Raw genomic sequence first — 14,314 nt, 5'->3', positions numbered from 1 at the left:
ATGGGGCACAGGGTAGATTCTGCTTTGTGTGTGTTCATCAAGATGTTGACAAGGTTTGTTTAAGCTCGGGTCGACCATGGCTCTTTATTATATGTATATATTATGATGATGTAATGTCTCGGCTGTGTATTTAAATATGGCGCTTCCTTTGTTTTCATTTTCCTGGCTTGTGCACGAGCTAGTAACGTATCTCAGTAAACCAATAGCATTCAGCTGTGCATCTTGCTCTGCCTTTTGGTACCCTTTTGTTGTGCTAGGTACGCTTTCTAAAGGGTACCCATAAAGTGGTATGGTACGGTTCACTTTTTGATACCTTTTGACAGTGAAAACGGCCATAAAAGCGTACCGAACTGTACCACTCAGTAGAAACAGACCATAATACATCCAAAAATGAGCTGCTAAATAAAGTATGTTGTAGATCTGGGCCATTTGTACCAAATTAATTAAGATTCAAACAACTTGTTATAAAGCTGCATATAATCGAAAGCAGCTAAATGAAAAAAACAAACAAATTACATGAGCACGATAGACCCTGACTCAGTCTAGGCGGAGTCTCCTTCACTTCCAGTTCCTGTTTAAAGAGGATATGAAGAGAGCGTCAGCTGTGAAAATGAAGTTTCACAAGTGCTGAAGATTGTGTGTTCAGCTCACACTTCCTCTATCGACACTCTAAAAATATGAGGAAGTGGAAGTACAGAAGCAAAACAAGCAGAAAATTAAAATACCATCAGCTGTTGCAACGTTCAAGGCAGACTAAGCATAAAACGAATGTAAAATGCAAATACAAATCAAATAGAAAAGCCAGAGTTGCTTTTTGGGTATTGGCATGATATTTATATTATCTCTTGTAATAGAAGGCTCAGTTTGCTGTATTCCCAACCTGTGCTCAACTCTTTTGCTCATGTTTGCATTTTGTAACAGAAAGTTTCAGTTTCGTGCAAGCAGATTTGCATGAGGAAACCTCAGAAACTTGGCAAAACAAGCAGAGTTTTTGTTTTGTACTTCATCTTAACACCTCTGCATCTCCTGTTTCTCAGGTGCAGTTGACGGTGCTGGACGTCAATGATTTCCGTCCACGTTTCTCAGAGAGAGTCTTCACCACTAGTGTGTTTGAGAACGAGCCGGTTGGGACATCAGTGATCACTATGAAGGCCACTGACCTTGATGAAGGGGAGAATGCATTACTCACTTACAGTCTGCAGGGCCCTGGAGCGGGTATAACACACACAAACACACACAAATACATACAGTACATACAAAAATATAAACATACGGGTTGGAAAGAAACCGGAGGTGAACATTTGACTTGAAACAGCTTTTGGTAATGGAATTTGAAATGACATGAGGGAATATTATCAGAAATATAAGTTATATTTTGCAGTGACTTAAATGATTCTGTTAATGATAAGCAAGTAGAGCATGAGCAAAACATGCATACATTTCATTGCGAATGAAGGAGATTTATTGAGCAAAAAGTACAAGATACATAATAAATATTGTTTTAAATTCTAATATGTTATAATATAATTATTGAAGAATAAATATTTTTATAATAAATGCATATATATATATATATATATATATATATATATATATATATATATATATATATATATATATATATATATATATATATATATATATATATATACACTACCTGAAAAAAGTCTTGTCATTAATCCCAGTTGTAAGAGTAACAATTAATAACTTGACTTAACACGACTAGTTGATCATTTGGAAAAGTGGCAGAAGGTAGATTTTTCAGATGAATCATCTGTTGAACCGCATCCCAATTATCACAAATACTGCAGAAGACCTATTGGAACCCGCATGGACCCAAGATTCTCTAGAAATCATGTTAAGTTTGGTGATGGAAAAATCATGGTTTGGGGTTGCATACAGTATGGGGGTGTGCGAGAGATCTGCAGAGTGGATGGCAACATCAACAGCCTGAGGTATCAAGACATTTGTGCTGCTCATTACATTACAAACCACAGAAGAGGGTCAATTCTTCAGCAGGATAGCGCTCCCTCTCATACTTCAGCCTCCACATCAAAGTTCCTGAAAGCAAAGAAGGTCAAGGTGCTCCAGAATTGGCCAGCCCAGTGACCAGACATGAACATTATTGAGTATGTCTAGGGTAAGATGGAGGAGGCATTGAAGATGAATCTAAAAAATCTTGATGAACTCTGGGAGTCCTGCAAGTACACTTTGCTGTTCCAGATGACTTCATTAATAAGTTATTTGAGTCATTGCAGAGATGTATGGATGAAGTCCTCCAAGCTCATGGGAGTCAGACACAATATTCATTCTTTTTCCACTTTACCATGACTTTATATTCTATACTGGACATTATTTCTGTTAAGTGACGAGACTTTTGTCTAAGCAAAGTCAGACCTTACTGTTCTAATTAAATAGTTAAAAATCAAGGCATGATCATATTTTATTCTAGTAAAATAAGCGTAATCTAGAGGCCTTTGCCTTTCATATAAGCCACTTCTGATACCAAATGATCAACTAGAAGTTGATTAACTAGAAGTTATTATTTGTTGTTCCTAAAACTTGGATAGGCGACAAGATTTTTGTCAGGTAGTGTATATGCATTCAACAATTCAGTTTTGACATGGTGTGGTTTACAGTCATTTCCTTACTTATTTCTAAATCATGTTCCTAGTACATTGTATGCATGAAGTACTTCAATTTATTATATGAACATATATTTTATATAAACGTAATATATGTATATATAACTTTATATTTATCATCTGAACATATATTTATTCATTCATTCATTTTCTTTTCGACTTTTTGTCCCTATATTATTCAGAGGTCACCACAGCGGAATGAACCGCCAACTTATCCTTATATGTTTTACACACATACACTACGGCCACTTTAGCTTACCCAATACACCTGTACCGCATGTATTTGTACTGTGGGTGAAACTGGAGCACCCACGCAAAACCCATGCAAACGCTGAGAGAACATGCCAACTCCACTCAGAAATGCCAACTGATCCAGCCGAGGCTCGCACCAGCGACCTTCTAGCAGCTAGCTCTCTGCAACTCTCACATAGTCACCCACTGAAGTTAAGCAGGGCTGCACCTAGTCAGTACCTGGATGGGAGACCACATGGGAAAGCTAGGTTGCTGCCGGACGTAATGTTATTGAGACCAGCAGGGGGCACTCAACCTGTGATCTGTGTGGTTCCTAATGCCCCAGTATAGTGAAGGGGACTCTTTACTGCTCAGTGACACTGTCTTTCGGATGAGACGGTCCCAACTCTCTGTGGTCCTTAAAAATCCCAGGATGTCCTTCGAAAAAGGGTAGGGGTTTAACCCCGGCATCCTGGCTAAATTTGCCCACCGGCCTCTGTCCATCATGGCCTCCTAACCATCCCCATATCATAATTGGCTTCATCGTGCTGTCTCCTCTCCACCAATCAGCTGGTGTGTGATGTGCGATCTGGCGCAATATGTCTGCCGTTGCATCATTCAGGTAGATGCTGCGCACTGTTGGTGGATGAGGAGATTTTCCCCCCAGTGTGTTAAGTAAATAACCATTCAAATTCAATAACCGAAAAGTAAAGTCATAGTCCATTCAGATAAACCTGCATTTGTTGTTGTTGCTAATGTGTTTTTGTCTCTCCATCACAGACGCGTTCTCTCTGGATCCTGACACTGGGCTGATTCGCTCTCTGCGGTTACTGCAGAGTTTCGAGAGGTTCAATCTGACGGTGGTGGCGACTGATCAAGGCAGACCTCCACTCTGGGGGACTGCCAGTCTTCAAATTACTGTCATAGACGTCAACGACAACAGACCGATCTTTGTACGACCTGCCAACGGCACCATTATGCACATACTAGAGGTGTGTACTGCTGAAAAACAATCAATCACGCTGTTATTTCTGAAGCATTCATAAATTACAACTCATCCACTTTGATGTGCTCGGTTATCTCACAACTTCACTGTCTTTTTCACATCAGAGAGTAATTGATAGGGAATATGTGTTACATCTTTGTTGGTAAGGTGTACTGAAACATGCTGTAGACATCTTATCTGTGTGGTCTGCTCTTGTATTTGTGCAATAACCAGATCACGTTGCATGATCAAGACTGTGTCAGATTTCTTTGTTAAGCTTTTTATTATTGGACACAAGTGATGAAACCAGCCCCAGTGACTGAGAGAGCTCTTAGATATGGTGCAGTTGATATTTTGAGCACGTTGAGATAATTGTGTAAGTTCCCTTTGCAGTAAGCAATCTTTATAGGGATAGTTGAGCTAAAGATGAAAATATACTCACCGTTTACTCAGACTTAAGTGGTTACAAATATAGGAGCTTATTTTATTTTGGTTGAACATAAAAAGAAGATATTTTGAAGAATGTAGTTGTTGACTTAATTAGTTGTGGGGAAAAAAGACCATCTGGATTTTATCATTCTTCAAAATATCTTCTTTTGGTGTTCAACGGCAGAAAGAAGCTCAAACAGGTTTGAAGCAAGTGGGCAGAATTATAATTGTGTGTGAACTACCCTTTTAAGTGTGGTTTATTTATAAACTAATTTCGAGAGGATCACGTGCTAATGATTGAACACAGCTGGTACCGCATCAGCTCCGTATATTTGCACCAATCAGATGAATACTGGCACACTATAAATAACCAGAGCTTTCCACTCCAGTCATTTTCGTCTTGAAGAATCCCCCCTTCCACCCCTACTCCTTCCCTTTCTCTGATAGAGCGGCACAGCGGCCCAGTGGTTAGCACTGTTGCCTCACAGTAAGAACTTCCCTGGTCCGGCCCCCCACCGAGCCAGTCAGAGTTTCTATGTGGAGTTTGCATGTTCTCCCCCGTCCAAAGACATACTGTCCAAAGACATACACCATAAGTAAATTGACTACTCCAAAATATCTAAAACAACTCTTAGCCAGATATATCTCAGCACGTTCACAAGCAGAGGAGTTCTGGAGACCTACCTGAGCTCAAACTCTCCTCTGACTAAAATCTCATGCATGGATGAACACACAGATCCTCACCGTTCAATACTGTTGACCCAAATCTGTCACATGAGGTGTTTACATGACAGAAATCTCTCTACTAATCATAAGCATTAAAGGGCACATAGTTTACCCCTTTTTAAAGATTTAATATTAATATTATGGTTCTTTTGAGTGTTTCAGTTTAGGTTCAGTTCAAAACACAGTTCAGATTTTTTTATAATGATGTGTTCAAAAGTGTTAATTTTGGGGCGTGTACACAGCTCGCTGTTTCAGGGGTGTTGTTTCACTTAAAAATTAGTTTCAAAATCCCGCCCAACATAACAAGGGGGGTGGAGCCAAGAGCTCCCTCGCTCTGTGTTTGGCAACAGACAGGCAGACAAAGAGAAGCAAGATGAGTGAGAGGACCAGCATTCAGCCGTATATGTACGACTCGGACACAGACCAAGCAGAGAGTACAAAATAATATTTGTCTTTGGATAGTTTTAGAGCCAACCATGTGCTAGTTTAAAGTTCAGAGCTTGTACACCGAGACTAATAACCACGCACACTGAATTTACTTTGACTGAGGCACTAGATGACTCGCTTAGAGCCGCGACACGGCACATCAGACACACACATTCGCATGTTATTTAAAATGAAACTATTCAGATGGCGCTCTGTGGCGCGGCAGAAATATGAAGTGTCCCGAATCGTGGCTGAGCGCTGCGGACAGCCGTCGACTTGAAGCGCCGGTGTGCGTACCATGATAAAAACCTATGTTTCGATCTCTAATATGCATGGCGCTGCACATCGCCGAGCAGCGCTTCTGGTGTGCGACCTGCAGGCAAGTTCATTATTTTATTTCCAATGGAGAGAAACTTTTCCAGCTGCACCTAGTTAAGATCACAGGGAGCTTCTGTGAGAAATGCAAACGGCTGAAGTTTAAGGTAGATGCAATGAAAAGTACACATGTTTGCAAACCTACCTACAAACAAACTAAGTTACAAACAATAATTCCGATTAGAGCGATCAAGTGATGAATGTTGCTCTTGTGTTGAGCCCAATGAGCCTTGCATCTAAAAATAGAGCAAGGGTGTTCCTTTAGTGAAATCGCTTTGACTCACACGCAGGAAAATGGCGGACGTGAAACAACAAACTGAGGATATGGTGATGCACCTGTCAATCAATATTGGTGGGCGGGGGGACCGCAGTCCTATATCAAGTTGCGGTCGATCTGAAAACCAGTCCAATTGGTCCACCGTTTTTATGTTGTTAAATTGAAAAAAAAAGGACTGGGTGTGTTTATATCACCCCAATATGACAGTCTATACACTATACTTACACACATGTCTGTCCAAACAGCTTGAAAACCATGCCCTTTAAAGACTATATATGCAGGTTATGACCCTAGGTCTCAAGTTAACACAGCTAATCGAATTCTATGAAATTCTATTAACAAAATCTTCGAAATTGCTACAAATAGGATGCAAGCAGTACAAAATAGCCCTTTTTATGCATCAAACAAAAATAAGCAAATTTGCAAGATTCTCTACGTGTGGTTGTGATTAATATCTTTAATATTAGATACAGACCATCAGCCCCGTTTTAGAATGATCTATTTGATATGTTGGTATGTAAACAAGAGGCACTTCAGGACACAAGACTAGCATGTTTAAAAAAATGTGCCCCAGTTTTGACTTCATCGAATTTGACATTCACCAAAAGTAGCACAAAGACACTTCTGTATACAAATGTGTGTTTCCGCTTTTGTTTCAGAATGTCAGTCACTTGTTCTTGTTGTGCCTACTTGATGAGAACACATTTTTAAAGATAACAAATGATAATTAATAGTGAAGCAATGTCTAGTATGAATGGTCCATGACACAACATGAATTTAGGAGTAGGTTTAAAGGTAGTATATTGTTATTATTCATATTTTTTTATATATAGCTGAAGTCAGAATTATTAGCTCTCCCAGTTGATGATAACGTTATACGAGCACACAAGGACACAAGAACACTGTAGAACGCATATTGAGAAACAGCCATAGTAACCCCTCCGTTCAAGGTAAGATCTGAACCTTTTGAGGACTGTCCCAGACAACCCAACCCAGTTTTTCATCCTATCCAGAAGTATGTTGTGATCGACAGTGTCAAATGCAGCACTGAGATCAAGCAATACCAGCACTGTTAGTTTGCCTGAATCGTTATTTAGGCGGATATCACTGATTATCTTTATAAGGGCGCTCTCTGTACTACTTGATGTGCTCTGATTAAAAATTGTCTTAATATCCCTTGGCGCTTAAGAACTTGTTAACCTGGTTAAAAACAACGATTCAATAATAATAACAAATAACAATAAATAAATAAATCAGTTTAAAGTGACATTTAAAGGGTTAACTTGGTTAATTAGGCAAAATAGGGTAATTAGGCAAATCTTTGTATAACGATGGTTTGTTCTGTAGACAATTGAAAAAATATTGCTCAAGGGGGCTAATAATATTGACCTTAAAATAATTTTAAAAAATTGAAAACTGCTTTTATTCTAGCCAACATAAAACAAATCAGACTTTCTCCAGAAGGAAAAATATTATAGGAAATACTGTAAAAAATTTCTTGCTCTGTTAAACATCATTTGGGAAATATAAAAAAAAAAATAGTCACATGAGGGCGAATAGTTTTGACTTCAACTGTATATGATAAGTACTGCATTTGATGGAGACATTTAAAAACATGAGTCTTTGCTGTTCAGTACTTTGACCCAGATCTGTTACATGGAAGTTTGTAATCTCTGATGCTCTATATCTGGGCTGTCAGAGACTGGATGACCTGTGTTTAAATAAGGTCAGACATTACATTCTCTCATGTTTTGTGTGTTAATGCAGGAACAGCCTCCTGGACTGGTGGTGTACGAAGTGTTCGCCACAGATGAGGATGAAGGGGTGAACGGAGAGGTTCGCTACAGTTTCCTGCAGACCGGAGCTGGAAACAGAGACTGGGAGAACTTCCATATTGATGCCGTGACAGGAGTGATCACTACTGCTGTTAAACTGGACAGAGAGAAACAAGCCCTGTACAGCGTGAGTCTTGATTTATAGCCAAGGCTGTTGGATGTTTAGTGTTGCACTTTAACCATTTCTCTGCCACTGACCGGATATCCTGTCAATCGCGAGGCATTAAAGGTCATTAATGATCCCGTGAAATTAAAATCGTTTTTTGATCACACTTTATTTTGATGGTCCGTTTGTGGAATTTAAGTTGCATTGCGTCTACATACCAACTAATTCTCATTAGATCAGGGCTATTCAATTAGTTTGTCATGGGGGCCAGTTCATGAAAAGCATCCCAAACGAAGGGCCGGAGAGATATGACTTGTAATATGAGTGATGACACAACAGCATATAAGAGCCCATATGTTGTATTTTTGCTCCTCAAGACACCCACGTTGGCTTTTTCTACATTAAAATGTTAATAAATTGTATTCTGAAACTACATAACATCAGTGCATTACACAATAGGCTTTACAAACATATTCAAATGTTGTATTTCAAAGCACAACAAAAGCAGTGCATTGCTTAAGTAGGCTTCTTCCACATTCAGACACATTCATATGTGATGTTTTGAACTGCAAAACAATTGGATGCAACAATTATAGATTTTGGTTGTACAATTATATAGTCTGAAGAGTAATCATGGCTTGATGGTTATCATGTCTAATGTAAATTTAAGCTTATATTAGCTAAGTATTCAGAATAACTGTTGTTATCATCTGTGTTCATACATACATAATCATTTTAATAATAATTTGTCTAACATATCTTTTGTTTACATTGCACTAAGGCACGCACAACTCTCACCGCTACAGCGTGAGATGTTTTCTACTGTGTGCACCCAGAAAGCCGTGAGCGTGTTACTCCGCTTGCGCCTGCATATTGACATATATTCTTACATTAGAAATAACAAACTTGTACGCGGAAAAGGTGTGATATGGGAACGGCCCGCTGCTATAGTTAATCCGGTGTGCATGCGTATTAGCCTCGGTTGGCAACTTGGCATAACTTTGTTTAACTGCAGCAGTTTCGTTCTGTGCAACAGAAATGCGGCTTAGCGAAACCTTCACGATTAACCAACCCTCACGAATTAAAACGCAGTTAATATTGAAATCGGCTAATCGTTGCATCCCCAATAATGATATCAGTGCATTGTACACAATGCCTTTTCTACAAACACATCCAAATGGCCCTGCATTAGATTATAAGTAGACTGTTAGGCTGTTGACATGTGCTTGCAAAGTTTCTTATAGTCAGTTAAATGTCTGTTGAAGGAGCAGTATCAACAGATATTAAGCAGACAGTCTACTAATACTCAAATGCTCAAAATAAGCTGTTACCAGTTTTTTTTAGATGTTAGTTATGTTAGTTTTAATGATATCTATAAGCTAGTATGCTCCAAAACTGACAAAATTCAGGTTTAGAGGATATAAACCTGATTTAAACATCCAAAGCTTGCAATTTGTCACTTCCGCCTTAAATGGATACATTTCTTAACATGACCTCATGCTGTAGTTTCTCATCATACTTCTGACCATTTAAATGCTTTATAGTACCTGGCATGCCCCGCCCCTTTAAACGCTTTTATTTGGCTACTATATGTTTTGCTTTACTTCATGTTTCAGCTGAGATTACGTTAAATTTGGAATAAACATTGCACATTTCATAGCACTTCACAGGACCTTTAATGTGTTTCTTGGTGTTAAAGTTGTATTATGGTAAAGGAAGCTCTTGTGCATGTTATGGGACGTCTTTGTCTCACAGGTACGAAATATAAACGTGATCAGAGAAAGTGAAGATCACATATAAAATATGGAAAATGAATGAAGAGGTGTTCATCTTTTCTTCAGCTTGCTCTCTCTTTATCAGGGTTAGCCATTATTATCTTATTGTAGGTAGTTTTAAATGAAAGTATTAACATTAATAATAATAATTAATATTAGAGTGATTTCTGAAGGATCATGTGATTCTGAAGACTGGAGTTATGAAGCTAAAAATTTATCTTTAAAATCACTGAAATAAATTATTAAATTAAATTATAAACTACTTTTGAGCAGTTATTTTATAGTGCAATAACATGTCACAATTTTACAATTTTTACTGTGTTTTTGGTAAATTAAATGCGACCTTGGTAAGCAGGATGAGCTTATTTTAAAACATTGTACTGACCCCAAACTTTTGACCGGTGGTGTCAGACATTTCACACTGGATGAAAGATCATCATCTTCAGCTTAACCTCGCGAAAACGGAAATGCTTGAAGTTTCTGCCAACCCCACTCTACACCATAACTTTTCAATCCAGATGGATGGGGCAACCATTACTGCATCCAAAATGGTAAAAAAAAGCCTTGGAGTAACGATTTATGACCAACTAAACTTCTCTGACCACATTTCTAGAACTGCTCGATCTTGCAGATTCGCACTCTATAACATCAGAAAGGTCCGACCCTTCATATCTGAACATGCAGCTCAACTTACTGTTCAAGCTCTTGTTCTCTCCAAACTGGATTATTGCAACTCTCTACTAGCCGGGCTTCCAGCTAATTCTATCAAACCTCTTCAGCTGCTTCAGAACGCAGCAGCACGAGTGGTCTTTGATGAACCCAAAAGAGCACATGTCACTCCGCTACTCACCCGTTTGCACTGGCTGCCAGTTGCTGCTCGCATCAAATACAAAGCTCTGATGTTTGCTTACAAAGCGACCTCTGGCTTTGCTCCTTCTTATCTGCTCTCACTTCTGCTGATTTATGTGCCCTCCAGAAACTTGCGTTCTGTGAATGAACGTCGCCTCGTTGTTCCATCCCTAAGAGGGAAGAAATCACTTTCCCGAACTCTCACATTCAATCTGCCCAGTTGGTGGAATGAACTCCCTAACTGCATCAGAACAGCAGAGTCACTTGCTGTCTTCAAGAAACGACTAAAAACGCAACTGTTTAGTCTCCACTTTCCCTCCTAATCTGTAACTGCCTCTCTGGCTATACCACTAACTGTGCCCTCTCTCTCTCTCTCTCAAAACTAAAAAATAAAACAAATAAAATAAAATATAAAAAATTCTAATGCTTTGCTTCTTAGACTTTACACACCTGAAACTTGTCTATAGCGCTTGTTCACTGCTGCTCTTATAGTTGTGTAAATTGCTTCCTTGTCCTCATTTGTAAGTCGCTTTGGATAAAAGCATCTGCTAAATGACTAAATGTAAATGTAAATGTAATATATATTAAAAAATGCACTTAAAAATGCAAAAAAAAGCACATTTAAAGAAAAAAAAATTTTGACAAGTTTTTATTTTTTGGAGAAACTATACAAAAAATATATAAAACGCTGGTGGGAAAAGCGTTAATGACAAAATTCAAAACACTGAAAAATGAAACCGAAGAAAAGTGTCAAAAATATAAATGACTGAAATCTGTGTGTTTGTGTGTAGCTTGTTGTGGTGGCGTATGACCTCGGGCAGCCCGTCCCGTATGAGACCATGCAGCCGCTGCAGGTGGCTCTGTCTGACATCGATGACAATGAACCCGTCTTCCTTAAACCTCCGGTAAGATTTTTTAAAATCTCAATTGTTTAAAATAAATAAATAAAAAATGCATCTGATACAGTTTCTCAAGTAGATATTGTAGGCCAGTAAAAAAATACAGTGAAGCCTGATATATATAACCAAAGTATTTAGATTATAGCTATTTTTATGCAGTAGTTTATTGAACCTTTAGACAAAAAAATTTAAAATATACTCCATTTGGTCAATTTGGAAAATGAATCAACATAATTATTATAGTCTGTGATTATTAAAATGTATGAAATATTAAGTGTAATGTTGAGTGATTAAAAAATTTTGACAAAAAGCTAGTTGTTTGAAACACAAAAGCGCATAAATATAAATTTGTACAACATAGCACATAGTTATAAATTAGTATTTCAGGACCTTTTTGGATGTTATTATTATTATAAGATGTTATCAAATTATACTTTTTTCTAAATATACCATGTATATTTAGTCCATGTATATGTATAGTAAAAGTTTTTTGGTAGACTAAACTACTGTCGTACTGAATGACATAGAGTTTAAGTAAGAATTATTACTCCACCCACCCCCCCCCCCCCACCCGCGCTTTATTTTTTCCCCCCATTTTTTGTTTAACGGAGTGAAGATTTCTTCAACACATTTCTGCACATAATAGTTTTAATAACTCATTTCAAATAACATTTCTAATTTATTTTATCTTTGCCATGATGACAGTAAAAAATATTTGACTAGATATTTTTCAAGACACTTCTATACAGCTTAAAGTGACATTTAAAGGCTTAACTAGGCGGGTTAGGGTAATTAGGCAAGTTATTGTATATCAATGGTTTGTTCTGTAGACTATGGAGAAAAAAAATTGCTTAAAGGGGCTAATAATTTTGACCTTAAAATGTTTTAAAAAATTAAAAACTGCTTTTATTCTAGCCGAAATCAAACAAACAAGACTTTCTCCAGAAGAAGAAATATTATCAGACATACTGTGAAAATTTCCTTGCTCTGTTAAACATCATTTGGGAAATATGTAAAAAAGATACTTTTTTTTTTCTTTTTTAAATATTATTAGGGGGGCTAATAATTCTGACTTAAACTGTATTAGTGAGTTCATTAAATTAATAAATCATTACACGTTTTATGTTGGGATCAGAAAAAAAGGTTACTCTTTCATTTATTTTATAGAAATAAGATGGCATAACAAAAAAAGCTTGTTCAATATGTTTAGAATTACACTAAAATACATTTAAAAAATACTTTAAAGACAACAGAAAGCTTGAAGCACATTGTGTTTTCATCTAAAAAAAAAGTATATTCCTAATAAAACACGGTAGACATGGTACTTTTTTTACGTCATAAAACGCAAGGCCTGGACATTTTCTCACCGCTTATTGCTTAAGTCTTGATTTTTGTGTATTGCATGTGTTTCAGAGAGGAAGTTTGCCGTATCAGTCTCTGTCTGTACCGGAGCACTCTCCTCCTGGAACTGTTGTGGGTAATGTGACTGGAGCAGTGGATGCAGATGAAGGCTCTAATGCCATCGTCTACTACTTCATCGCAGGTGCAGACGAAATAATAAACCTTGAAAATTATCCACAGTCATGCTTCATTCAGGGAGTAGAAGTTTATGCCTTATCATTTATCGTAACTGTTTCTTCACCACTGCTTTTATTCAACACATTTCTAAACATGGTAGTTTTAATAACTCATCTCTAATTACTGATTTATTTTATCTTCACCATGATGACAGTACATCATATTTTACTAGATATTTTTCAAGATACTAGTATTCAGCTTAAAGTGACATTTATAGACTTAACTAGGATAATTAGGCAAGTTAGGGTAGTTAGGCAAGTCATTGTATAACGATGGTTTGTTCTAATAATATATTATTAGGGGGCTAATAATATTGAGATGAAATGGTTTTAAAATAAAATTGAAAACTGCTTTTATTCTAGCCGAAATAAAACAAATAAGACTTTATATAGAAGAAAAAATATTACAGGAATTACTGTGAAAAATTCTTTGGTCTGTTTAACAATTTGGGAAATATTTGAAAAAGAAAAAAAATCACAGGAGGGAAAATAATGTTAACTTCAACTGTATATGAAGGTCAGTGAACTTAGACAGTAAACGTGAGGTCAGTAAACATCAAACGAACACTCTTGATCAACTACTGACTTCTTAATATATTATTTCCTCTTGAAGTTACCATGAAATGCTCAGTTTTGCACAACTTTGTTGCATCAACAAAAGATTCTGAAATTCTGATTTCTCAGAAACGTTCCCATGTAAACTGCCCCAATGATGAAATCTGATATATGGCCTTACTCTATATGAACTGTATGTATATAATTAAAGTTAAAATATGTGAACATTTACACTGCAAAAAAAATATTTTCTTGCCAAGGTTTTTGCTTGTTTCTAGTTTCTAAAAATTCTTAAATCAAGAACCATTTTCCAGAGAAGTAAAATAAATAAATAAATAATTATTATATATAATCTTTTTTAAGTCAAACTAAGTAAATTTTTCCTTAAAGGGGTGGTCCAGAGTGTATTTTTAAGGCTTGGTTGTGTTTATAAGATGCAAAGCAATGTGTGCTCATGCTTCATTTGTAAAAAAAAATCATGTTATTTTGTCATATATCTTACTTTGATTTTATACTACTGCTCAGCTAACATGAAAACGACTGTCATATTTCCTAGTTCCTTCGAAATGCCCGCCCTCAAGAGGCTCTGATTGGTCAGCTAACACAATGTGCTGTGATTCGCTG

At 37.1% G+C, this 14,314-nt stretch overlaps 1 protein-coding gene across 1 annotated transcript in view; it reads left to right on the top strand.

Annotated features, from left to right (window-relative positions):
• cdh23 (cadherin-related 23) overlaps positions 1-14,314 on the top strand; it is a 475,220-nt gene that overhangs the window by 443,400 nt on the left and 17,506 nt on the right. Inside the window, exons 48-52 of the mRNA XM_056471434.1 lie at positions 1,038-1,215; positions 3,657-3,868; positions 7,862-8,056; positions 11,451-11,564; positions 12,972-13,101. Of these exons, the coding sequence (XP_056327409.1) occupies positions 1,038-1,215; positions 3,657-3,868; positions 7,862-8,056; positions 11,451-11,564; positions 12,972-13,101 (829 nt within the window). The remainder of the gene's footprint in view (positions 1-1,037; positions 1,216-3,656; positions 3,869-7,861; positions 8,057-11,450; positions 11,565-12,971; positions 13,102-14,314) is intronic.

The sequence above is a fragment of the Danio aesculapii genome, chromosome 13, assembly GCF_903798145.1.
Source record: "Danio aesculapii chromosome 13, fDanAes4.1, whole genome shotgun sequence".
Lineage (NCBI taxonomy): Eukaryota > Metazoa > Chordata > Actinopteri > Cypriniformes > Danionidae > Danio > Danio aesculapii.
This window is presented reverse-complemented; position numbering and strand designations above follow the sequence as displayed.